The sequence below is a fragment of the Euleptes europaea genome, chromosome 16 (genome assembly GCF_029931775.1).
Source record: "Euleptes europaea isolate rEulEur1 chromosome 16, rEulEur1.hap1, whole genome shotgun sequence".
NCBI lineage: Eukaryota > Metazoa > Chordata > Lepidosauria > Squamata > Sphaerodactylidae > Euleptes > Euleptes europaea.
Window position 1 is genome coordinate 1,370,168 of NC_079327.1, and position 27,757 is coordinate 1,397,924.

At 44.7% G+C, this 27,757-nt stretch overlaps 1 protein-coding gene across 3 annotated transcripts in view; it reads left to right on the top strand.

The window, feature by feature from the left end:
- Positions 1-27,757, top strand: part of ENOX1 (ecto-NOX disulfide-thiol exchanger 1) — a 131,872-nt gene that overhangs the window by 39,887 nt on the left and 64,228 nt on the right. For all 3 annotated transcript variants that reach the window (XM_056861768.1, XM_056861771.1, XM_056861769.1), the window contains 2 exons: positions 14,327-14,433; positions 22,849-22,969. In XM_056861768.1, coding sequence (XP_056717746.1) covers positions 14,327-14,433; positions 22,849-22,969 — 228 coding nt within the window. The remainder of the gene's footprint in view (positions 1-14,326; positions 14,434-22,848; positions 22,970-27,757) is intronic.

Here is a 27,757-nt window from a genome sequence, read left to right on the forward strand (position 1 = left end):
TGCAGCTTATGTGTCACATCAAATAGGAAGTGTTCTTGGCATCAAGTAGAAGAGAGATATTTGTATTGTAAAAACCTTTACTTGAAGGAAATGGCTCAAGTTCTTCTTCCGCTTCGCATTCATGATGAAGTAGATTGAACTGAAGTGACATCTACACACAGATCACCTCCTGACCATGACAATCAAGACCTGAAGGGGAATTGTGAGGACTACTGGGTGTGTGTGTGTGTCCTGCTCTGTTATGACCATCTTGATGCTCCATCTTCAGTGATAGATCCTGGATGGATCCTTGTTGATGGCAGGTGTCTGCCAATCCATTGTACAAAGCCGCTTCTTCCGGAAAGCTTTGAAGATACCATTGCACATGGGAACTCTACAATTAAATGAACTGGTGTGAATTCTGGTTTAAAGTCTGACTGTGTTTCCAATTCTGTTAGTGAGTCAGAATCGGATCATGACCAGGAATCAAACTCAGACAGATTGGGAGGGCATATCAGTTTAGCATGATCAGGCCTACAGCCACACTTTGTTGGCTTTTTAATGTTCTGTAGCAGTCATTCATGTCCTGGACTGCCTTGTCCACAGAGGAGAATCCATTTGTGAATGATTGCTGTAGAGCAAAGATAGCACCATAGCCAACGATGTATGGCTGCAGCTGTGGTTTATTTCTCTCTGAAATCCCTTGGGCATAATTTATGCATCACAGAAGTCTTCTGTTTTTCATTCATAGGTATGTTATCAGAAACTTCATTACATGGTATTTTCATTGGTGTTCATTTCTTTAAATATGGTTTCAAAACAGAACCCATCTTCTAGATGCACATTTCTTCTCTATATATCATCCAAAACCCATAAAAGAAAAGCTGTGTTGGAAAAGGATTTCATTTTATGTTCTCTTTATATCAGATAACCAACTTGAAGAAGTACATCAGGCCCTTTTCAACTTTTTGAAGTATGGCTTGGTTGCTAGCAAAATGGATGCTTCAGATGTTGGGGGCTTGCCACATTGTTTAGCAAGGCTTCTCACATGGATCATTTGGATCACACACAGAAGTATACGTGTGAGGAACACCAGCCAAAATAACTGTGGTTTCGCTATATGAACTTAGAACATAAGAAAAGCCATGCTGGATCAGACCAAGGCCCATCAAGTCCAGCAGTCTGTTCACATAGTGGCCGACCAGGTGCCTCTAGGAACCCCACAGACCAGATGACTGCAGCAGGTATGCTCCTCTGATACTGTAGAGAGTAGGTATGCATCATGACTAGTATTCATTTTGACTAGTAGCCATGGATAGCCCTCTCCTCCATGAATGTGTCCACTCCCCTCTTAAAGCCTTCCACGCTGGTGGATATTACCACATCCTGGGGCAGGGAGGTCCACCATTTAACTCTGCATTGTGTGAAGTAATACTTCCTTTTATCTGTTTTGAATCTCTCCCCCTCCAGCTTCAGCAGATGACCTCACGTTCTGGTATTATGAGAGACGGAGAAAAGCTTCTCCCTGTCCACTCTCTCCACACCATGCATAATTTTATAGATCTCTATCATATCTCCCCTTAACTACCTTCTTCTACCACTGAGCTGTGGCTCAGTGGCAGAGCATCTGCTGGGCAGATGTTCAATCCCCAGCATCTTCAGTTAAAGGGACTAGGCATTAGGTAAGTAGGTGATGGGAAAGACCTCAGCCTGAAACCCTGGAGAGCCGCTGTCAGTCTGAGTAGACAATACTGACTTTGATAGACCAAGGGTTTGATTCAGTGTAAGGCAGCTTCATGTGTTCATGTGTTGTTAGCCTATGTTAATTTTGAATCCGTTTTAATTTTCAATATTAGCTCCAGTTCTGGTAGAACTACAACCTTCCTCCTGCGTGGCTTTCCCCCCAGCCTGCCAAACCCAAGCTCCTCAGCCTGACCTTTCCTGATAATCAGAGGGGGCCCTATCCTTCCTTTTTCACCAGTGGAAAAAAAATGGTTGGATCCAGTGAAAGCCTTTGTATAAATTAAAATATTGGCTGGGGAGACGAAGAAGCTTTTCAGAGTTTGCTCAGACGAGCTTAAGGACATCTGTAGAATATCATTTTACTTGTTTTGCATCGTGAACTAAATTAAATGTCTCAGGGAGATGAGGTTTGATTCATAATTTATGTGAGTAGATCTGTATTCTGAATTGGATGATTGTAAGCTTCAGTAGCATTGCTGCTGAAAGCATCCGTCAGACTGAGGTGAGGTTTGATGGGCAGGGACTGGAGTATTGACTGTGGAAGACGGGGCAGAGCGCTGCATTAGGAATGTGCGCCAGATTTTTCTCACTGCAATACATCAAAATTAATCTCATTTTTGCCCCTTCATTTAATTAATTTTGTCTTCTCTTTCCTTGACTCCGTATGTTTTCATATTTTGAAATCTAACTCCAATAGATCTGTTTTAATTTCTCCCCCTGGAAATGGGTTCTTTAGATTCTGGCTGGTTTGCTTTAATCAGCTGTAAACGTTGCTAGACAGAGACAGGAAATGTTTAAAAGCAGCCACTTAAAATAATTGGTCAGGATGCAAGTGGGTATGAAGAAAACAAAACCAATCATTTCTGATGAATTTATTCCAAAGGATCAAGAGTAAGAGGCTCGGGGAAATGAATATGTGAAAGACAAAGATTCAGTATAAGGCAGCTTCATGTGCAGTAATGTGTAGTTTTCCAGTGTTAAATGATAAGGAATTTGGCAATAAGGTAAAAAAAAAGGTAAAAGTAGTCCCCTGTGCAAGCACCGGGTCATTCCTGACCCATGGGGTGACGTCACATCCCGACGTTTTCTAGGCAGACTTTGTTTACGGGGTGGTTTGCCAGTGCCTCCCCCAGTCATCTTCCCTTTACCCCCAGCAAGCTGGGTACTCATTTTACCCACCTCGGAAGGATGGAAGGCTGAGTCCACCTTGAGCCGGCTACCTGAAACTGTCTCCAGTCGGGATCGAACTCAGGTCGTGAGCAGAGGTTGAACTGCAGTACTGCAGCTTACCTCTCTGCGCCACGGGGTTCCTATGTTGGCAATAAGAGCAGCCCTTAAAATCTAAAGTTTCTGACCCAATGAGAATCCCATCTAGAAGGCACCTGATCTAATTGTTAAGTTGACAGCTAAGAATTGAAAATTTGTGTTAATTTGTTTCTCTGCCTTTACCAGAACTGTGCAATGACCAGGCAAGCCCATAATTTATGCTACTCTGCCCCTTCAGGTGCAGCAAATCTCCAGCAAATGGGGCCAGTGAGCTTGCGGGACAATTTTGTTTTTGTTTACCATAAGTTTGCCATCTTAGGCCCAAAGGTGATGGTTTGGGGGCTTTGAGAACAGCCCTCTACTGTGGGGCCTGAATTTCCAGCTCTGCACATTCATCCCATTTGAGCCCTGTTTGATCGCGTGTCGGTCACTTGTCTGAGGAGAGGGAGAAATATAAACATTTGCCCATGGGAAGGATTTTGTCAAGTTCAAAAAAATATAATAATTCTGGAGCCTCTAATATGGCTCAGGCATCAGGGCTACATTTGGCACGGAGGCAGTGCGCTCACTGCAGATGCCGCTGAAGTGCTGATGGAGGCAGATGAAATTCTGCCGGAGGGCAGATCTGTCACTGCTATACAGTGATTGAATTAATGTAGTGAGTCCAGATTTATCCTAAATGATTGTGTTCTGCCCTGTCTTAACGTGGGGATTGCCAGGTTTCCAAATATGGGTCAAATATGGGTCAAACACAAGCCCCTCCACACCCTCCCAGCAGGAGAATATCTGGCTGGATTTCCTTCCCTCAGTGATGCCCTTTTCAGTCTTTCTCTCTCTCCTGCAGTGGGACCACCTCATAAGAACGTAAGAACATAAAAAAGTCCATGCTGGATCAGACCAAGGCCTATCAAGTCCAGTCTGTTTACACAGTGGCCAACCCTGGTGCCTCTAGGAGGCCCACATTAAGACGACTGCAGCAGCATTTATCCTGCCTGTGCTCCACAGCACCTCATATAACAGGCATGCTCCTCTGATACTGGAGAGAATAGGTATGCAGCATGACTAGTATCCATTCTAACTAGTAGCCATGGATATCCCACTCCTCCATGAACATGCCCACTCCCCTCTCAAAGCCTTCCAAGTTGGCAGCCATCACCACATCCTGGGGCAGGGAGTTCCACAATTTAACTGTGCATTGTGTGAAGAAATACTTCCTTTTATCAGTTTTGAATCTCTCACCCTCCAGCTTCAGCAGATGACCCCGCGTTCTGGTATTATGAAAAGTTCCTCCCTGCCCACTGTGTCCATGCCAGGCATAATTTTATAGACTTATATCTCCCTTTAACCACCTTCTTTCTAAGCTAAACAGCCCTAAGCGTTTTAACCGCTCCTCATAGGGCAGTTGCTCTAGTTCCCTCAGGACAGCACTCATAAGAACATAAGAAAGGCCCTGGTGGATCAGACCCAGGCCCATCAAGTCCAGCAGTCTGTTCACACAGTGGCCAACCAGGTGCCTCTAGGAAGCCCACAAGCAAGAGGACTGCAGCAACACCGTCCTGCCTGTGTTCCACAGCACCCAAAATAATAGGCATGCTCCTCTGATACACTCCTTCCCTCTGCCTCCCAGTAAGTGCTCCATTCCTGAGATCGCCCCTCATTTGTTCCTCATGACCACTTGCCCAACTGCAGTGAGACCTTGCTGGCTCTCTGGTAGCTCTGAATTTTGCCCTTCCTGCGTCAGCCCTCCTCTTCTCCTAGACGGCTCTCGCCAGCTCCAAGTAATTGGAAACGAGGCTCTTTGAAACAAGGATGGCTCTTCCCAGACGTCATTCAGAGCGAGAGGCATCGTAAACCTGCCAGGCTCCGTCTCCCTGGCACATCAGTACAATTCAAGCCTTCCTGCCATTACGGAGACCTGTCAACATCTCAGGCGCTTCTATGCAGCTTCTTTTATCTGTGGAGATTTCCTCCGAGGGGCCATTTTCTGGAGAGGTAATAATAAAAATAGCCACAAATGCCTTTTACGTTATCGAGGCTATTTTTAAAAACTGAAGAGCGGAGCAAAGAGAAGAAAGGAAACATCCCCAAAATGCCAGTTAGCAAGGCGATCAGAGAGGGAAACCTGCTTGGGAGGCCAAGATACCCAGAAAGCTGATCAAGAAAACAAAGGCTCTCTTTTCGGCCATTTTCCTACTGTGGTTGGTGTTGAATCTGTACCATCAGTGAACAAGACGGAGTAACGGAAAGACAAATTCTTGAAGACGGGAATGGCGGGGGGGAGAAGAGATTCGTTTCTGTGGTCCTGAATCCTAAAGAAGTGGCCTGATGAAGCTGCCGATCTCTCCACACGCTCTGGGCTCGAGGCCCAGTGAGCCTCGTGGGAACTACTCACCAAGGACAGCGTCGCATGTCTGTTGCAACGTCGTCAGCAGAGGTTTCTTGTTGCATAAGTGTTCCCAGAATCGAACCCATTTTCCTGTGATGTATGGAGCCGTAGTCCCTGAATGCTTCTGCCTCGAGATATATTTGTTTTTAAAGTGTCGATTGTAGATTTTTGCTCATTCAGAAGAAGAAGAATTAAGGAAGAATCAAACCGGCATACAGTCACCTTCCCTTCCCCTCCCCACAACAGACACCCTGTGAGGTAGGTGGGACTGAGAGAGTGTGACTAGCCCAAGGTCACCCAGCTGGCTTCATGTGTAGGAGTGGAGAAACCTACCTTGTTCACCAGATTAGCGTCCGCCACTCATGAGGAGGAGTGGGGAATCGAACCCGGTTCTCCAGATCAGAGTCCACCGCTTTTAACCACTACACCATGCTGGCTCTCCATTTATTTATGTATTTAATCTCAAAGTTGTAAGGGGCCCCCAGGATCATCTAGTCCAACCCCCTGACACGTAGGTATCCAATCAATACTTTAAACCCTCCAGCAACAACAGATTCACCATGTCACGCGGGAGACTGCTCCAGCGTCGAACATACCTCACCATCAGGAAGTTCTTCCTCAGATTTAGATAGGAAACCTCCTTTCCTGTAGTTTATATCCATTTGTCCAAGTCCTGTCATCCAACATGACTGAAAACATTTCCACCCCATCCTCCGCATGGCATCCCTTTAGGTATCATATCACCAAAGGGGGGCCAGATTGTACATGCCCATCGTACGTCAACTATATTTAAAAATCATTATACAATTAAATATGCTTGTCCTTTCCTCTCCACACCTTCTCATGGCTTGGGTCTGGACGGTGGAGAGTCATTCCATACCAAGCCTGTCTGCAGAAGGGAGCCACACGGCTGGGCATGGAGACCCCAAGGAGTGACCCCTTTCTGTTTGCCTTTGTTGAGTGGCCGGAGCACAACCTTGAGATGTTATTATTGTGGGAGTTACTTGGTCACCCTTAAGGGCCCAGCTGCACATGAAATCAGTTCTGTAAAGGGAGCCCCCATCATTTTTATGAGGGGGGGTTGCAATTACAATTGGGACTATGATGTGAGGGTGTTTCTGAAATGGCCCTGGGGAGTCACTCCCTATTGCTGTTGAGGAGCCCTGTGACATAGAGTGGTAAGCTGCAGTACTGCAGTCAAAGCTCTGCTAATGACCTGAGTTCAGTGCCAACAGAAGTCACTTTCAGGTAGCCAGATCAAGGTTGACTCAGCCTTCCATCCTTCTGAGGTCGGTAAAATGAGTACCCAGCTTGCTAGGGGTAAAGGGAAGATGACTGGGGAAGGCAATGGAAACCATTAACCCATAAACACAGTCTGTCTAGTAAACGTCGTGATATGATGTCACCCCATGGGTCAATAATGATCTGATGCTTGCCTTTACCTTTTACCTTTACTTCACACCTAATTACCTTGCTATACTGCTGCCTATCCTAGTGCATACCTAGTGAGATAAATCCTTCTCTTGAAACTAGAAACCAATTTAATAGCTATTAAGAGGCAGGTCCCTGTGGTACTGATGCATTCGAGTTTTAATTCAATATTGTTGCACGTGTCTAATTAATTTACTTACCCAGTTCTACATCCCTACCTTGTCTATATTCTTCCCATGGGTCAATGGGAAACTTCTGTTGAGGTCTGTGTTAGGTTAGCGATTCTTGTCCTGTACAGTGTAGTGGACTGTAAACAAATAGGAATATGTCATTTATCTCTGCACACTTTCCTGTGGTTGGTTCTGGGCAGCTGAGCCCCAGAAAATAGGTACATTCAGAAAACTGGCCCAGGTTCAGAAAGTTTAAGAATGGCTAACTTAACTGCAATATTGTGTCAATTTTATACATCAGGCATTAGTGAATAATTATAGACTCAGGACGTAAGCCTCAAACACAGCCTGTCGCTGAATAATCTCTACTGCAGAGCAGCGTTCTTTGGAAAACATTGCCCTGTTGGCTTCCGAGCTGGCCCAGAGATGCCAACCCATTAATTATAGCGTCTCCCCTTGACTGCTGCAATTCTTTCTGCCAAATCAGTTGTCAGCTTGGAGCTTAGTCAGAATTCAGCTGCCGAGCCTCTGACCAGGTGGGGTAAATCTTTTCTTTCATAGGATTGGATCCTGTGCTGTGACTTTTCTGGCTGGGAAGACTCCGGTCCCCCTAGGCACACGTCTGGGTGGATTTGGCCCACTTTCCCGTTTGTTCCCAGCTTCATGCTATGGTAGCTTGAGCGTAAAGAAGAAAGCCTCCCTGCTGTGCCTCTCACTCCTCAGAGCTGCTGACTCAGGTTTTACAACCAGGAATGACTCCCACGAGTCGCTGTAAAGGGATCTTCTGGCAAAGCGATGACGTTTCGAGGGAAAGTTTGGAAGAAGTGCTGAGAATATGGTGAAATCAGAGAGTTGTTGAGGGGATTAATTAATACATTAATGGTGCCCCAACAATATCGGTTATACGACAGTGGAACCAACTGCTGGGATATCCACCCTGAGATGCAAATATTCCAAATGCCCACACACAATGTGCAATGTTGTCACTCAAGAAGGGGAGGCAAGGGTCCCAATGAGGTAGATCAAGAGGCTGAAGCAGTGGCATATAGCAACTGTATCTGAGCAGGTTCTGGACAGACAGCCAAAGCCACAGGCCAAGGTCCCAAACATTTTGGTAATGGTGTCAAGTCACAGCCAACTTCTGGCGACCTCGTAGGGTTTTCAAGGCAAGAGACAAACAGGTGGCTTGCCAGTGCCTCCCTCTGCATAGCAACCCTGGACTTCCTTGATGGTCTCCCAACCAAGCACTAATGGGCCAACCCTGCTCAGCTTCTGAGATCTGATGAGATCGGGCTAGCCTGGGTCATGCAAACATTTTAACACCCCATAATCCAAAGCCAAAGTAGGGATGAGCATGGCAAGGCACCACATGCAGGGTACACGTTTAACCCACACTGTCAGGACCCAAAGCAGTGACACAATGAGAGAAATAGGAGGCAGGTAATGCATGCAAGGAAAGGGATTTTTCTGGAGCACTATGCAAGATGCACAGGGCTGAGCAGCCCACTGAGGGTATGCAACAATTTAATCACACAAGTACAATTTAGGACAGATTGTGGCTTCAGTTATAGGGCCACCTTGGATGGAAATAGAAGATTCCTTTATCCCTGGCTTAGAGAAAGGGGAGCAGAATCAAGGGGAACAAATAAGTATGGTCCCTAATTGGCCACGGGTGAGAAGGAAAAAGTTCCAATATGTAGGGGACATACCCAAATAAAGGAAGGAGGTAAAGCATGAGGGAGAGGAGAACATGTGCTGGAACCAATCTTAGTTACTTCACTGCTTTGAGATTGTTAGAGGATGTGGTAATTGACCCGTGTTGGGCCAGTTTGAATTAAGAACCTTTTAGTCAAGAGTGCTAATGTGAGCCTAGGGTCTTGCTGGAAGGAATATTAATGCAGCAGGATCTTTTTTGACTATCTAGATTAGTTACCGAGAGGTCTGGATTACTGGTCTAAGCACTAGATAAAGGAGGAGGCTGGTTTCTGTCTTTCTTTCCAGGGAGCAGGATGAAATTATTCTGAATGATGCCTGATTTTGCCCCTTCTCCGCAGGGTCCCAGCCTTTGTATTGGCCAAACTCACTATACCTTCTGCATAATAAGCAAAGTATTGAGCCACCGTGGTGTAGTGGTTAAGAGCAGTGGTTTGGAGCAGTGGACTCTGAGCTGGAGAACCGGGTTTGATTCCCCACTCCTCCTTCCTGCTCACTTGTAGATGAATTAAGAAATGGCACTGAACCCCAAGATGTTGTTTAGCGCTGGTGAGGCAAATGGATTCTCCCCCAAGCTCCCAGTGGAAAGGTGGATATCTGTGGTGCTCTTACAATCAATAAAGCAGGCTCAAGTAGCGGGTATATATGGAAATGGCCCACAAACACACACACAGAGACACACATTTGCTCCTAGTAAACAATGCTCTTTTGATGGGTCTTGATACCAATTCACTTAGGTAATATAAGACAGTTAACCCTGTATTTGCTTAAAATGCATGGCTCATTTCTGACATCAGAGCCAGGCTGGGAAAAGAAGCCTGAGGTGACAGAGGAAGGCGAGGGAAGTCAGAGGAGTGCTACACGTGAGTAGGGCAGACCAAATGTGGCTGCTCCTGTCCTGTTGAGTTAAAGTTTTAAAGGTATGTCTAAGAAATAACCCATCAGTTTATATGCAAAATATATGTAGAAAACAGAATCAATTTCTAAATGAGGGTGCAAATTGTCCCAATATCCCACCTTCTTGGAATGTGCCATGCGGAGGAGGAGAATTGCCTTTCAGTGCTGCAGCTACAGACAGTCGCTTGAAAGTTGCATATGGCTAATGCAAATTTTATATGACATTAGATTAATCAACAGATGTTTGTTGATGAATATTTAATCACGCTGATTACATCGCACTTCAGCTCTATGGTGCCACTCAGCCACAGCTTGGTATGGACTATCTCGCCTGTCCTGTGTGTCTGAGAAAGAAAATGATACAGGGGACAAACAAAAAACTCATGTGTCAGCTTCATAAGTAGGCTCGACCGCACCATATTCCCACTGAAGTCCCTCCCCAAACTCCACTCTCCACAGGCAGAGGCCCCGAATGACCAGGAATTTCCCAAGCTGGAGTTCGCTGCCCTAATTCCTTGCCCTGTAATGATCTTTCTGACCTGAAATATCACCTGAATGCTGAGTTTTGTCTGTACCGGGATGCACAGAACAGATGTCCACTGCATTTGGGTGCATGGCTTTGAGCTGCAGGTGGCTTTTCTATGTATGTGTATAAGATCAATCTTCTAGGGTTGCCGACCTCCAGGTACTAGCTGGAGATTTCCTGCTATTACAACTGATCTCCAGCCGATAAGAGATCAGTTCACCAGGAGAAAATGGCCGCTTTGGCAATTGGACTCGATGGCACTGAAGTCTCTCCCCTCCCCAAACCCTGCCCTCCTCAGGTTCCACCCCAAAAACCTCCCAGCAGTGGTGAAGAGGGACCTGGCAATCCTCCTTGGCCTTTATTTGCCTGAGGTAGAGTCTGATTTAGCTGAAAAGCTCGCCTGCTCTTTCACATCCAAAAGTTGGTCCAGGGAATGAGTCTTTTCTAGCTGGTCTATTTCTCTTATTGCTGAGAACACACAAAGTAACAACCGTCAGTCTCTGGTAATTAAAATACAACTATTCCCCCCCCCCCACTTTAGTGCGTTAAGAAATCTTTGTTGAGTGATCAGATAAGGATGCAGAGTTTAATTAATGCTAACACCTGTAGAAAAAATTCTCAGCTCTTTCAAAACCGGGTACTTCTGAGTTCAAGGGTTTCAGATGAAGAATCCTAATGTTTCCACTTATGCCTTTCAGCCTAAAAATGCAAAACACCATTCCCTTGCATCTCCAGAAATATTTTTGCTTGAATTTCCTCTCACTAATTAATTATACCCAGACTGCTGATTAAGTTCAGTGTTCTTTGCACTTTCAATAGGTACAACAGAATAATGACTGAAAATCTAAACCATTAATAAAATACACTCACTAATGAAAAACCTTTCATATCATGCATCCTTCCTCCAGTTAATTTCATAAGGCTGTGAACTATAAACCTGTCTCTTCGTTCTTAAATATATACACATAGTTGCTGCTTTAGAAGAGACATTAGCCTTGTTTCGCAGGTTACCAGGAACGCACATACAATCCACATGCAGTATACCCTGGATTTTTCTTTATATGTACAGTGAGCAATTCTCATGATGCATTCAACACATGTGCAGCTGAACACTGAAACGGCACATGTATCCAAGTAATGGTCCCCAGTTTTATTTGTAAAGTGAACACACATTGGTTCTAACAAACAGATTTACATGCATGTATGCAGGTTGTGCACGCATTCACTGTTAACTTGTGAAGAGAGCTGGTATTGGTGTAGTGGTTGGAGTGTTGGGCCAGGATCAGGGAAAGAAACCTGAGTTAGAATCCACTCACTCTTTTTCAGCCAGGGTTGCTGGGGGGCTAAAATGGAGGAAAGGAGACCCCCCCCCCGCCAGAGCTCCTTGAAGGAAGAGTGAGATTCAGAGGTAAATGATAGAAGCTACCTTCAGCTATTCAAAACGGAAAGGCTCTCCTGCCTGCGAAGCGTACAGCCCATTCCACCCATACTTGCTCAGATAAAATCCCACATTACCAGCTCACTGTGCACAGGTCTGCAGTCTTACTTTATTTATAGGGCTTTCTTTTTTCCCTTTGAAGCATCTGAAAACAGGGTTGTCATCAGAGAGGGGGCCAAATGCACCTCACTAGTAGAGGTCAGCCCAAACCCACACTCTGCAAGCCTCCCAGACCCCACTGCTGTCCGGTGTTCATGCAAAGATGCTCTTTGTGTGCCCCAGCACCACAGCAGGGGAGCTAGATGCACTGGGCAGCCTGCACGTGGATGGTGGTCCGCTCAAGTGGCACCTCTGCATCCATATCACTTGATTGCCACAGCATCTGGACCAACCCTTGGTATCCATGTTGGTCATTAACTTTGGGCCTGATGACTTGAGTAGCAGCAATCCTCTCCTCCAGTTTGGTGTAGTGGTTAAGAGCAGTGGTTTGGAGCGGTGGACTCTGATCTGGAGAACCGGGTTCGATTCCCCACTCCTCCACATGAGCAGCGGAGGCTAATCTGGTGAACTGGGTTTGTTTCCCCACTCCTCCACATGAAGCCAGCTGGGTGACCTTGGGCTAGTCACAGCTCTCTCAGCCCCACCTACCTCACAGGGTGTCTGTTGTGGGGAGGGGAAGGGAAGGTGATTCTAAGCCGGTTTGATTCTTCTTTAAATGGTAGAGAAAGTCGGCATATAAAAACCAACTTCTTTTTCTACTCCCTAAAATAGGTTGTCAGCTCCTAGTTCTTGCTGGAAAGATATCAGGCTTGGGCTGAGACTATATAATTGGTAGGATTTGGAAAGGATTGTTTTGCTGGGAGATGCATCCACCAAGAGAATCGATCCAGTAAAGCTTAAGGTCCCAGCTGAAGAAGGGAAGTGAGACACTGAAACAGAGCTAGTGGCCGGCATGCTTCATTCATGATAGGTTGGAGCCTCAATTCCAGGCAGAATTTAGCAGACTGTTAGATTCAGCAGGCTTGAAATAAATAAGCAAAACCTTGTTGGGAAGCATTGCATGTCTGCAGGAGAAGCATATTATCCCCATGAAATATCAAGTAAGGGGAGAGAACAGGCTATTTGCTTTGGGGAAATTTAAACAACATTTCTTAAGATACCAGTTGCCAGTCCACAAGTACAACTATGAGAGAAGATTTTGGGCATTCTCTAAATTGAGTCCTAGTGACTTCAATATCCTAAATCCAAGTGTTTTGGATAATTTGTCTTGGTTATGAATCAGACCACAAGTAATGTGATACAGGAGATCTTGCCATTAATTTTTTTTCAACCGTGGGGGATGCGGTTTTACAATTTCAGAAAATAGTATGAATTCTAATGTGCGTTGGGGAAGCTAAGGGACAACTAATTTTCTAGACGAGTCCAGAACTTTTCTGATATAAGGGGACTGATTCTTAGGCCTGAATACAAGGGCAAATGTTTTATGAGGATTGACTGGTATAAATAATAATCCCCCCCTTCCAATAATTCTGTGAGCTGCAGCATTCCAGAATGTGATTTGCAGCGTATGTGTTTCATGGGGGTCAAGCCACAAATCTCTGGCCCCAAGTACAGTTTCACCATTTTGCCAAACACAAAGAGTCCTCCTTGGCCTCAGAAATGTAATATGGGACTCGGCCATTAAGAAAAAAAAAAAAAACCCAGAGGAGAATATGGGAATAAACATATGATTTGAATCTGGAGGTTGAAGGTTATTTTCATGTTCATTATTCTCCTGTGTGCAAATATCTCTTGTGTGAATTAGCGTTACAATCCATGTGACTCTCAAAGTGACTTGTGAAATCACAGATTCAAGATATGGCTCTTAGGGTTGCCAGGTCCCTCTTTGAAAATGGCAGGAGGTGTTTGGGATGCAGCTGAGGAGGGTGGGGTTTGGGGAGGGGAGGGACTTCAATGCCGTAGAGTCCAGTGGCCAAAGCGGCCATTTTCTTCAGGTGAACCGATCTCTATCGGCTGGAGATCAGTTGTAATAGCAGGAGATCTCCAGCTACTACCTGGAGGTTGGCAACCCTAATGGCTCCGCAGCTTGAAGATTTATTGTGCAGGATTACAATTTTGCAGAAGACGTTTGCCGACCCAGATGATAGGGTTGCCAGCTCTGGGCTGGAAAATACCTTAAGATTTTGGGGGTGGAGCCTGAGGAAGGCAGGGTTTGGAGAGGGGAGGGACTTCAGTGGGGTATGATGCCATAGAGTCCACCTAGCAGATATTTTCTCCAGGTGAACTGATCTTTGCCACCTGCAGACAGATGTAATAGCAGGAGATCTCCAGCCACTACCTGGAGGTTGGCAACCCTAACAGAAGATAAAGTTAGAAGCCATCTGTTAAGGGGGCAGATAACTAGAATTCCAGGCTCACCGCGCCCACCTTTCAGATGTCAGGTAGCTCAGATGGCTCCTCAGCTTTATCTCCTGTGTCTCTTTCCCCAAGTTGGAGACCTGGGTACTCAAATTACCAGCCACCAACGTGAAATAAGGATTGTCCCAAAAGAGCTACATGCCGGTCCTTCTGTGTAACTTGTGTAGACTTGACCAGACTTGAAGGGAGACGTCTCGAACAATGTAAGTATGGAAAGACACTTGATTGGGAGGCTGTGGATGGTGCTGTTTTCTGAGGCGGCGGCAGCATCCTCAGCCTCCAAGTGTCTTTGCTTGGCTATTCTCCAGTGACCACAACATAAATCGCTTATCTTGTTTTGACTTCCTTGTTCACCAAAGTTGAGCAGATTGTGGCCGTTTTCAACGCCTCCACCAGACAAAAAGCCTGGGACCATTTCTCGAAAGCTCAGCGAAAGAATATAGACATTTGGCGAAAGCACTCGGAGGTGGGTGATCTTTCCTTCTCTCTCTCTCTCTCTCTCTCTCTCTTTTTAATCCATCATCTCGCACAGCTGGGCTGAGGGGGGGGAGAAAACAAGGGTGTTGGAGCTGCAGAGGTTTCGTTGTGCAAAGATTTAAGAGCTGCAGTTTTACCACACATTAGATACTCTTTGTGTGACTTGCATTACAGCATAGAGTATTTACTGCTAAAAGAATGAAAACAAGACTGAAATTATGATGTCCCATTCAGTCTTGGAGGACCAGATTTATTTTAAAATACTAAAATTATGGAATTAGCAGAGTCATGTTAAACTTCACAGGGTCTATCCATGCCCTTAAGCCAGCGAGGTGTAGTGGTTAAGAGCAGTGGACTCTAATCTGGTGAACAGGGTTGGTTTCCCCACTCCTCCACACGAAGCCAGCTGGGTGACCTTGGGCTAGCCACACTCTCTCAGCCCCACCTACCTCACAGGGTGTCTGTTGTGGGGAGGGGAAGGGAAGGTGATTGTAAGCTAGTTTGATTCTTCCTTAAGTGGTAGAGAAAGTCGGCATATAAAAATCAACTCTTCTTCTTCTTCTTAATTTATGCCGAAAACATCTCTACCTCTCTCCCCATCTTACTCATAAAGGCTGAAAAATGCCACAAGAAAAACAGATTAGTATTTTTCTGTTGTTTATAATTAATCTCCATGACAAAATGCTTTTAACTGTGGAGAGACAATTTTTTCCAGATTTTGCTTTCTTGCATAGTCTAGATATGGCCATGCTCATATTTTGATTTTTTAAACAAAATGTATACCCTGCCTTTTGGCCTCATAAGGTCCACCAAGGCAGCTAATAAATCAAAACATAAACAATAAAATCACATCTTAAAACAGTTAAAACCAACCAAAATCATTACAACAATTAAAACCAGAGCTAAAATACATACAAAAACATAAAACCAACAATTAAAACATTGTGCAGGAAGGCGGGATCACTAGAGTTGCCAACCTCCAGGTACTAGCTGGAGATCTCCTGCTATTACAACTGATCTCCAGCCGCTAGAGATCGGTTCCCCTGGAGAAAATGGCCTCTTTGGCCATTGGATGGCATTGAAGTCCCTCCCTTCCCCAAACCCCACCGTCCTCAGGCTCCACCCCAAAATCTCCAGGTATTTCCCAACCATGCAAGAGCAGTATCACCATAGAGGAGGAGAGCATTTGCTGTGTGGGTGTGCAAATCTGCAGCCCTGGGTGCAGGAGGGCCCACCCCTGAATCCACTGTTCAGGCCCTTTGCACTGTTGCCCCTCCCTTGTAGACCAGATCACAAATTGCTTTTGAAAGCCATGCTCCATATGCGATGCACATGGGGTCAGCACTATTGTGGAGGAGGAAAGCCAGAAGCCCACAAGGGCCTGGAGAGGCTGCATTGGCCTACGCACATTGTGACTTCACAGCTACAACACCCTGATGGGAATGGAACAGGAGAGACGGAATCCATTTGCATGCCTGTTATCAAATGCAGAGTCATCAACTAACATACCCACCCATGTTAACCAGACTGTGTGCTTCCCTGTATTTTGGCTGTAACTGTGTGGCTCTCAGAAATGCCATGCATAGGGTACAGATTAAAATTGTGACCACTGAGATGAATGGCTCTGCCAGGAACCATAGGGATGCCCTTTTTTTGCTTGGGAGGGTCAAAATTTTGGCACAAGTGAAGAGAACAGAGAACATCAGTTGAAACGATGCACATGTGCTCAGTTAACCATTCATATCATGTGTGCATCTGTGTTGAAGAAGCAAGCCACTTTCCCACTGAAAATGTGGCTTGCCTCCTCAACAGTGCAAAAGGCTGGAGAAACCTTTGACCGCACGGCCGGCTCCTGAGATAAGAAATCTCAGACTATTGCAAGCAAATGACATATTAACCAAACTTGGTTTAAATGGCCATCCTGCTTGGACTTTACATTCAGTATACAACACTATGATCCTTTTTTTTTTTTGTAAAGTAAGTACAACTGTCTTGCTTTTCTTTTTGCCTTTTAAAACTTTAAGTCGTACCCATCCATTTCCTGAGCCCCTGTTAGTTCAGCCTGCCGGTGATTTAACATCACGGGCCTCTTAATGTTTGCCAGCTAAACAACCAAAACACTTTTAGAAGGTAAGATGCATTTATTTAATTATTTTGTGGTGCTGTGTATTAAGGAAGTGTTCTGTGCTTATAGTTTGGAAAAGAGCTAAATTGTGCTGTGATCTAAATCTTTTGGGTAACATTTTAAGTACCCATTAACAAACGCTAAATTGAACATCAATGGCGCTGGATGAAACATCTACATGAATACTGAATGACTCCTTTATTATCACGGCAATAATGGTGCATACCAAAAGACTACAGAGTATTTTGGGACCCTCTGACAGGTCATGTTAGCTGTCGCAAGGACAGCACTTTGTGGCTTCTTCACCAACAGTTTGCAAGTGAAAATTCAAAAGATCTTCTTAAATCCGAGTTTGTTGTTTTTATAATCTGTTACAGATGTATGAACTTTGAAGTTGGTATGTTTTTCATATTAGCTATGTTGAAGATATTCAAGAGGGAACTAATTTGTTAGCATTTCAATTTTTAATGTGGCAAAATGCACTGGAAGGACTTTCTGTTAATGTAAATCTACGAAAACATCTTTGCTTAGTTAACCATTATAGCTCTCCTGTCCTTTGTTTTTAAGCAAGCAGCAGTCAAGAGTTGTAAAACACCACCTTAGGATGAACCAATAGTCCGGTTCCTGCTGCATGAGCGGATGGCATTTCTTCTTGCGCTGGGTGGGGGCAGTCCCCATATTCCTATAGAAGCTCTTGTGCCCCCACCACAGGCTGCATTTTTTGTGGGGGGAGGAGAAGAAAAAGAATGGCTAGAATAGTTGAACCCTACCATGTGAGCAAAAATGCCTTCCAAATACTAATCAGGGCTGACCCTGCTTAGCTTCTGAGATCTGATGAGCTCAGGCTAGCCTGGAGCTATCCAGGTCAGGGCCTATTTCAGACTACAGGTGGGGTATTGATAGGGTTGCCAACCTCCAGCTAGTAGCTGGAGATCTCCCACTATTACAACTGATCTCCAGCCGATAGAGATCAGTTCACCTAGAGAAAATGGCCGCTTTGTCAATTGGACTCTATGGCATTGAAGTCCCTCCCCTCTCCAAACCCTACCCTTCTTAGGTTCCACCCCAAAAACCTCCTGCCGGTGGCAAAGAGGGACCTGGCAACCCCAGTTGCCATTACTGAAGTGCCTGGTTGTCTTATAGAGTCCAATAAAGACAGCTAGGAGGAGGTTAAAAGCAACAGTTCTTTATTTAGCTAAACACAGACCTGGGGTGAAATAACCCACAAATAAGATGCAGAGTTACTCACCAGGGAAACAAAGGAAGCTTAGTATCATTTATGCATTCACATGGGGCAGGCCCATGGCTGCTGACAAGCAGATTGATACACAAAAGCACCAATGCACATTAGGTGTCTACTCCACTCTAATTAGCATAGCCTATAGATATTGCCCGAAGGCGTCTCTAAGCAAGTGATCTTGGAAGTAGGTCTTGTGATCTTGGAAGTAGAAAACAGATTCCTAAGGATGAAGGTAATTCAGAGCTCTCTACTAGTGAGAGGCCGTACCGGGCACAGAGAGCATGATTTGTTGGTTCATGGCTCCCAGATGCCAACTTCCCCAAAGCTTCCATGTGTGTGCATATGAGTACATAGTATTTTATACCAGCCCTTATATCTAGGCATTACATTACCTGCCTCTGTGTAGTGACCCTGGACTTCCTTGGTGGTCTCCCATCTGAGAACTAACCAGGGCCAACCCTACTTAGCTTTTGAGATCTGACGAGATCAGGCTAGCCTGAGCCATCCAGGTCAAGGCAAGAAACCAACAGAGGTGGTTTGCCATTGCCTGCCTCTGCATAGCAACCTTGGACTTCCTTGGTCGTCTCCCATCCAAGTACTAACCAGGGCTGATCCAGCGTAACTTCTGAGCTCTGACGAGGTCGGGCCAGCTTGGGCCTGAATCCCAGTGGCAGGAGGCAACCTCAAGGAAAGGCTTCAGCCTCTCTGCCCTATTATTTGCCCTGCAGAATAACTGATCAACTACTGTGAAACAGGATGCTGGACTAGATGGATGACTGGTCTGATCCAGCAAGACTCTTCTTATTTTTGACTGGCCTTCATGCCATTATCAAAAACTGCTGTCTGGAGTCAAACAGCATGTGTGCTACATGTCAAGTGTAGTCTCTGGCCTCTCCCGCTTATCAAATGGTAGCAGGGCTGGCAAATTCTTCCACCAGCCAGAAGAATTACCACCCGGCTTGAAGGATGAACTTGGGCATGGGACCTTCATAACAAGTCCCACAGGGTTGGTAGTGGGGGCATGTGGTTTACATATAGAAATTCCCAGTGACCTTACACAACAGGCTTGGTTCCCAGTGAGGGTCACCCATTTTTAAGATTATGTGTAGATATTATATCTAGCATATACACTTCTGAAGTCTGTTGGAGAGAGACAGGCATAGTATTCCTTGCAGCAAACGCTTCCACATAACTCGATATAAAAGTGTGATTTCACTATGCCCTTCCCCCCCACACACCCCACCCCACACAACTGCCTCTTAAAAAATGTGAGACACTTTATTGGGTTCCCAAGTAATCTCGTGTAAAATGGACTCTAACTAGCTTCAGTGCCTTTCCAGTGATTAAGGGCTGTGCCCACCTTGACTATAATAGATTAGATTTATTGATGAGCTCTGGGGGCACCTCTCAAAGGAATACTTTTCAGTTTCTCATTAATTGCTTGGAATAAATTGCGTGTTCCTTCAGCGGCATTCACTCTTTGGGCAGTGACTTCTCTGCCTTGTTTCAAAAATTTCAAACCACCTCGGAGGGAATTGGGCTCTTTGTCGATAGAAAAATTAGCTGTCCGCAGGCTGAAAAGCTCGACACTAATCACGGGGCCGCATCCTTGTGTTCCACCTGACAGTATTATTAGGATAAAATGGAATTCCTTCAATCTTCCCTTCGCTTCTCTTAAGGAAGGCAGCCATTACACACACACACTGTGTTTTTCTGTGAGAACAAAAGCAATCCCAGCTTTTCTCAAGGCCAGACATTTGCTGGTTGCGTTCCCTTCCTTCCAGTGAAATATCTCCAAGGACTGGCTGTTCAGCCCCACAACTGCTCACGAATCCACCAGTTCCCACAGAGATTTACAGTACAATCCTAAGTAGAGTTAACACCCTTCTGAGTCGATTCAAGCCTATGGGTTTAGAAAGGCTTAACTGCACGCAGGAGCGCATAGTCCTTCATCGTTAGGGTTGCCAACCTCCAGGTAGTACAGGAGCGAAACACTACATAAACAAAGTGCAAATAGATTTATAAATAGCTATGTGCAATAACATACATTATGAGACATTATATACACAAAAAGACCTACCAGAAGTCATTCATAAATATTCATATTTTTAAATGTCCAAACAAGGTACACATTATAATATTGTCGAAGGCTTTCACTGTCAGAGTTCATTGGTTCTCGTAGGTTATCCAGCCTGTGTGACCGTGGTCTTGGTATTTTCTTTCCTGATGTTTCGCCAGCAGCTGTGGCAGGCATCTTCAGAGGAGTAAGGAGTTACTCCTCTGAAGATGCCTGCCACAGCTGCTGGTGAAACGTCAGGAAAGAAAATACCAAGACCACGGTTACACAGCCCGGATAACCTACAAGAACCAAGGTACACATTCTTCTTCCACAAGCTAATCTCATGTAGTCCAATGGATGCCAATAGTAATGGAGGATATGGCAGTTTCAAATTCTTGGCAATTGAACAATTCTTCTTCAGTCCTTCCTATTCATATAAATGGTTTAAAAATTCAAATTACAATCATATTATCTGTCAATAAATATTCCAATAAATATTCCAATAAATAATCCAATAAAATTACTTACAGAAGGCATCTTGCAAAATTTTGTACCAAGCTTTCATTTTCAATTTTGGTACAAAATTTTGCAAGATGCCTTCTGTAAGTAATTTTATCCTCCATTACTATTGGCATCCATTGGACTACATGAGATTAGTTTGTGGAAGAAGAATGTGTACCTTGTTTGGACATTTAAAAATGAATATTTATGAATGACTTCTTGTAGGTCTTTTTGTGTAAATAATGTCTCATAATGTATGTAATTGCACGTAGCTATTTATAAATCTATTTGCACTTTGTTTATGTAGTGTTTCGCTCCTGTACTAGCTTCTAAATCCTTGGATAATTGTACAGTGGTGTCTATTTTCTCCTCAACCTCCAGGTAGTAGCTGGAGATCTCTTCTATTATAACTGATCTCCAGCCTATAGAGATCAGATGACCTGGAGAAAATAGCCGCTTGGGCAATTGGGCTCTATGGCATTGAAGTCCCTCCCCTCCCCAAACCCTGCCCTCTTCAGGCTCCACCCCCAAAACCTCCCGCCAGTGGCAAAGAGGGACCTGGCAACCCTAGTAGTAAATCTGGTCGCTAATTATTATTTTTAAGTAAGATACATTTTGAAATTAATACAATAAGTTTGAATCAGAAAATAGAGAGACTAATGAACCAGTATTCAACATTAGTTCAGTCGTCTGAGAGTATTCTGAGGCTGCAGCAGATACCTTAACAGTCCACGTAATTTTTTTTTGCGACACACATGGGACTGATTCTGTCCACACTCGGAACAGTAACATCTGGCACTTGGATTGCAGGTACGTGTTCTTTGGAGTGGTTTCTGGGGCACACTTTTTCAAAACAATAATTGCACTTGGCAGTTTTTGCAGGACATTTTGCATAGTTTGCAAGATGTTGTGAAGCGCCACGAGAAAAAAATATTTCTGCTGGGCTTTGGATTGGCTGGGTCTGTGGTCGCCCACTCACTTTCTTGCTGCAACTGAGAGTTACGCCGCGCCTTCTGTATCCAAGCTCATTACTTTGGCTTCTGCTAGAGCTGTCTCAATTTGGGTGGAAATAGTTATTGCTTTTCCCAGTGAGAGGTCTGATTCTAGAAGCAGCTGTTCTCTTATGCCAGGCAGGTTTGTCGCCTCAACAAGCTGACCTCTAATTGTCTCATCTGTCATATTACCAAAGTCACAGGAGATAATCAGGTCTCTGAGGGCAACAATATTTTGCAGTGTTGTTTCCCCACTTTATGGCCTAGAGCTGCCAACTTTGGGTTGGGATATTCCCTGAGATTTTGGGGTGGAGTCTGGGCAGGGTCAGATTTCAGGAGGCAAGGGACCCCGGCCGGGTATAATGCCATAAAGTTCACACTCCAGAGCAGCCTTTGTAGTCTAGATATCAGTTATAATTCCAGGAGATCTCCAGGCCTCACCTGGAGAGGTTGGCAAGCCTTATTCAAACTGGTGGCATTTGTAGTGATCAGCTATCACGTTCACTGCAGGCTCAAAATAATACTTTAATGCAGTGATTGCAGGTTCATGTTTACCATCTGTGACTGCAAGGGGAAAGGTGTGGAAAATGCCCTGTCCTCTTGATCCAAGGGAGTGGACAAGCTGTGCCTGCCTTCTGACTTCACTAATTGCTGGCAAATAATGATCAGTCATCCGAATCCAAGGAGTGAAGGCAATCGCAAACTCCTCTGCCTTTGAAGAAAGAGACATCTTTGTCACCGCCATGTTGTATCAAGCAGCTGAGTACAATTTAAATTCCGAACAAGGTCTACTGTTAGGGTTGCCAAGTCCTGGTTGGAAAATACCTGGAGGTTTTAGGGGCAGAGCCTGAGGAGGGAGGAGTTTGGGGAGGGGGCTTCAATGGGGTAGAAGGCCATAGAGTCCACCTTCCATAGTGGCCATTTTCTCCAGGGGAACAGATATCTGTTGCCTGGAGATCAGTTGTAATAGCAGGAGATCTCCTGCCACCACCTGGAGTTTGGCAACCCTGTTTACTGTTAATCTTGAACAGGCATCATTCAGGACACCATATCTCCACCCTTCTGCTTCCTGTTTCCTGCTGTACAGTACTGCATCTCATGTCTATAGAGAAATGGTTATAGATACTGTTAGGGTTGCCAACTTTGAGATGGAGAATACCTGGAGATTTGGGGGGTGGAGCCTGGGGAGGGTGGAGTTTGGGGGGGGGGACGGAGACCAGCAGGTATAATACTGCAGAGTCCACCTGCCAAAGTTGCCGTTTAGGGGACTGATTTTGTTGTCTAGAGATCAGTTGTAATTCCAGGAGATGAATAGGTCCCAGCCGGAGGTTGGCAACCCTAGACACTGTGATATCTAAGGACACCCCATAATCTTTCTTTGTCTTGCCTCTGGTTTTGCTTGTAGCAATTCAGTTTGTCTTTTTAAGATCTCAGGGTCTGCTGATCAAACTAACAGAGTGAGGGGTTGGATCTTGTCCTTTTTTCAGGAGCTCAGGAACGCTCACAGTGAACAGCTCATGGGGATCCGACGGGAGGAAGAGATGGAAATGTCGGATGATGACAGTATTGGCAGTCCCAGCAATAAAAGGCCGAGAGTGGATGAATCAGGTAAAGCTGCGAGCCCCACCCTTACAAACCTTACAAAGCTGTTTGTTTGTCTATTTAGGGGTTGTTGGGGTTTTGTTTTGCAAAATCACATGAACACACACATGAAGCTGCCTTACACTGGATCAGACGCTTGGTCCAACCAAGTCAGTATTGTTTACGCAGACTGGCAGCGGCACTCCAGGGTCTCAGGCTGAGGTCTTTCACATCACCTACTTGCCTAGTCCCTTTAACTGGCGATGCCGGGGATTGAACCTGGGACCTTCTGCAGGCCAAGCAGAGGCTCTACCACTGAGCCACAGCCCCTCCCCAGTGGGTTCTATGCAAATTTTGGATTTGTGGTATATTTTTTGGAGGTATATTATCACACATGTTTCTTAGGAGGAAGGAACCAGTGAAAATACTGGAAACGTGACTTTACAAAGATACTTGCTGTTGGCATTATCGTGATTTCACCCATTAGCAAAAATCTGTTGGAATAGTAAAGGATTTTGCTTTCTTGGAAGTTTTTCTAAGTGTTCTAGACTGTCGTAGCTCATTAAGAGATGAGCAAGCCATAAGATGGACACTCAGACAGGCCTGGATTTCAGAGCGGCCGTCAGGATCCTGCCTCAGCTTCCCAGACATTAATCGTTTAGGAGAGGCTCGCCAAAATTGAACCATCAGCCTCTCAACACAAAAAGACGAGTCTTTACCTGAAATTTATTCCAGTCAGAGATGAGATGTGTACCATGGTACAAAAAAAAAAAGGAATGTAAAGCAGGCGTAATACAATCATAAGTCTGCGGCACAAAAAGGAATTGAAAACTGCAGAAATGAGTATCGTTATCTGAAAAGATAGGTTTAACGTGTATGTGACTTGCCATTTTGTGGACTGATTAATTCTCCTATAATAATTTTTTTCTTGTGCAGCTGCACATGCTTTCACATATTCCAGGCACATTAAAAGAAGTCTGTTATGCCCCAATGTCTGGATGGAATTTTAAATCTATAAATGCTTGTTTGGAAGAGTAGCTATACTCCCATTCAAGGAAGACGAGTTTTCAAAGGGATTGTGTAGGAAGTAACTAATTTGAGAGGAGTAGGCTTTAATTTTTTTCCCTTAAGCTAATTGTTCAGGTGTGGGAGTTCCAGTGTTCGTTAACCAATGAACCATTTCGATATTTTACAGATTTAAGAATGTAAGAGTCTTCTTTGACTTGGTGGTTTCTTTTGGTGGTAAACAAACAATTCCAGCAGTTAAAGCTGGCCACTGCTTACTGGAAGATAGTCAGTTAAAGTTACTGCTGGTTTTCAGACAAGGGACGGGATTGGGGGAGCTGTGGCTCAGTGGCAGAGCCTCTGGTTGGCATGCAGAAGGTCCCAGGTTCAATTCCTGGCATCTCCAGTTAAACAAGGATCAAGCAAGTAGGTGATGTGAAAGACCTCTGCCTGAGACCCCGGAGAGCTGCTGCCAGTCTGAGTAGGCAATACTGACCTTGATGGACCAACGGTCTGATTCAGCATATGGCAGCTTCATCTGTAAACACTGGGGAAGGGCTGTGGCTTAGTGGTAGAGAATATGCTGAACATGCAAAAGGTCCCAGGTTCAATCCCCGGCACCTCCAGTCTACCAGGCAGGAGGTGATGTGAAAGATCTCTCTGCCTGAGACCCTGGAGAGCCGCTGCTGAGTCCGATACGACAGTAACCTTGATGGACCAAGGGTCTGATTCAGTACAGGGCAGTGTTCATATATGCTCATATGTTCCAGACTAAATTAGCAATTTCTACCGATTCCCCATTCCCGCAGGAGACCCCCATGCCATTCACAGGGTTCACTCCCGCCCCCATTTTGTGCACATCAGTGGGCTGCCGGGGGGGGGGGGGCAGTAGAAAGAATTAGTCTGAATGCAATCCAAGAGAAATGCTGTCTCTCTAGCTTCAAACGTATTTGATCAGGGGTGTGAGGTGAGAGAGAAAATTTTGGATTACTTATTCTACACTACCTTGCTAAACCAAATGGCTTAGGAAAAACCTTTACCGCAGCCAAATAAACTTAATTTGATCCTGAAATAGTGCAGTAAGATTTTATTTCTCGTGGTTACTGTCACAGAGATGCTTAATTGACAGCCTATTATCATTCATGGTAACATGCTTTGGAATCGTGAACGCGCCTCGACGGCTTCACTATTTTGACCACTTTCTTAATTCACATAAATTGACTTGGGGGAGTTAATCCTAGAATAAAGTTGATACAATTGTTTATCATTCTTGCTTTTGATTATGGGACTGGAAAGACGCCGCTGGTTAGCTGATGGACGGTGATTTGCTGTAATTTGTACTTGTCAGTTTACCTCACTGCATGAATAAATGTTCAGGAAAACATAGTTTAATTCTGGAAATAGAAATTCTTATTCAGTCTTTAACTTTCTTTCTTTAACTTGTACAGCCTTTTTCTTAAATGAAATTTCTAGCCAGGGGTTCCATCAACCTATGTAAATGAGATAGGTGGCTAACTTCAGTTTCTAAGCAGTTCAGTCATGCTGGTTATTTTTCCTCAAGAAATCACAGTGGATTATGTGGTACTTTTAACTACTTTGCTTCTATTTGTCCATGTGCTATTAACAACCTTATTCCAGTTACCACCTTTTGTGCTACCTTTTTTTGCCCGCTTACAGTAATCCTTGTACTCCACATATACATACCCCAGATCATTAACAATTTATACTTCGGTAACAAAACCCACCCATAAATAATAAAGTCCAAAACAAAATTTGAAAGCAACCCAATCAACGGAGACAGCGAAAGAAAACCCACCGGCAGCAGCTAAAACAGCAGCAACCGCAGTTAAAACCGCAGTTTAATTAAAAAGCAAGCCATGGAGGGCAAAACAAAACCACAGACTGGTCAAGTACAAACCTGTTGGGATATTGGCCTGGCATGGAAAACAATTCAGCCGTGGTTCCAGGAGGGGCAGGAAGGGGGGAGGACCCCTGCAGAGGCCCTGCCCCACATGGCCCCCGTGTCACTTCTGAAGGCAGGGAGGCGCAAAGAAAGGCGTGAGATGATTATTGGAACAGGGCTAGACGGGAATAGAACCTGGGACTCAGGTTCAAAGAGGAGGAGGAAGAAGACGAGGAGGAGGAGGAGTTGGGGTTTATACATCGACTTCCTCTACCTTTAAGGAGTCTCAAAGTGCCTTACAATCACCTTCCCTTCCTCTCCCCACAACAGACACCTTGTGAGGTAGGTGGGGCTGAGAGAGCTCGAAGAGAACTGGGACTAGGCCAAGGTCACCCAGCAGGCTTTATGTGTAGGAGCGGGGAATCGAACCCGGTTCTCCAGATTAGAGTCTAATCCGGTTCTTCAGATTGGAGTAAACCAGGTTGATTCTCCTTAAAAGGAAGAGAAAGTCAGCATATAGAAACCAACTCTTCTTCTTCCTGGCTCTATATGTGTCGTCCTCTGCCCAGTGCCGACGCACCTGCAAAAAATGTGCATGGAATTCCTCCCATCCTCTAGTGTAGACAGCAGAAATATCTTCATGGGCTAGGTTTTGAATTCTTCAGGGAAATAGGGTAATCATATATATCGTACAGCTATGAAGGGGTCGCCATAAGTCGGTTGCGACTTGACGGCACTTCACACACACACACACATGAAGAGTTCCTAGCCTGCTTTCCCTGCTTTTCTCTTCTTTTTTCCCTCTTCTTTGGCTATTCCTTTTTTCTCTCTCTGTTCTCCCTCCACTAGGATAATGTCCCAATACTCTTTTCTCTAATAGCAAGCATCCTATGCATGTTTACTCAGAAGTAAATCCCATTCTATTCAGTGGGGCTTACACCCAAGTAAGAGTTTTTAAATAGTGTGTCCTTACTGCACAATCCTTTGCATGTCTACTCAGAAGTAAGTCCAATTAAGTGGATGTTTGTGAAAGAAAAAACTGCAACACGTTTTAAAGAACACTGGATAGATGGAATAAATATGTGAAAATTCAGTTTTAACTACTGAAGCATCTATTTGGGGTTGGGTGGTGGGGGGTTGGGAAGAGTCATCCTCTCCATAAAATCTGCAGAACAAACACCGTCTCCTAGTATCGCTCTCGCTCTCTTGCCTGCTGGAGCTGAGGGCAAAGAGCTGGAAGTAAGAGATGCTGAAGCAATTTTAAGAATTATTGAAGTGCAGCTGTGTGAATGAAGCTGGCTGGAAAGATTTTTACCCGTAGGATATATTTGTAATTTCCTGTGTAATGGAAGGGTGGTATTGTTACGCTCCTAATGCGACAGTGGCACAAGGAACTCCTCTATTACTGCTCCAGTAAGTGAAAGGCTTTAGGAGGTAGTGTATAAATGGGGTGGCGGGGAGAGTCTTTGCTGACTACAGACCGCAGAATGAAGGACTTTCTGAGAGCCTGTTCTGGCGTCACTCTCCCTGCCTGCGGAGTTCTTCCATTCTGAACTCAATCAGGGAAATTTCAAGCATGTTGCATTCATCCTGTGGCAAGAAGCCGTGCAAGAGGTCAACATTCAAACTCTTCAGGGTACTAGATCACGATGGGTAGCCGTGTTAGTCTGTCTGTAGCACACTGGTTCCCAACCAGGGGTCCGTGGACCCCCAGGGGTCCGCAAGAACTAAATTAAGTTATAAACTTATAAACAAAACAAAGTTATAGACCCATAATAAATTAATATTTTCAATTAAAAGTTCTCTATTATAAAAATATATATTCAAATATTATTCTGAGTTTAATGTTTAACTAACAGTTATGATTAAAGTTTATTTTCAAATTCTCAGAATTTTTATTTTGAACC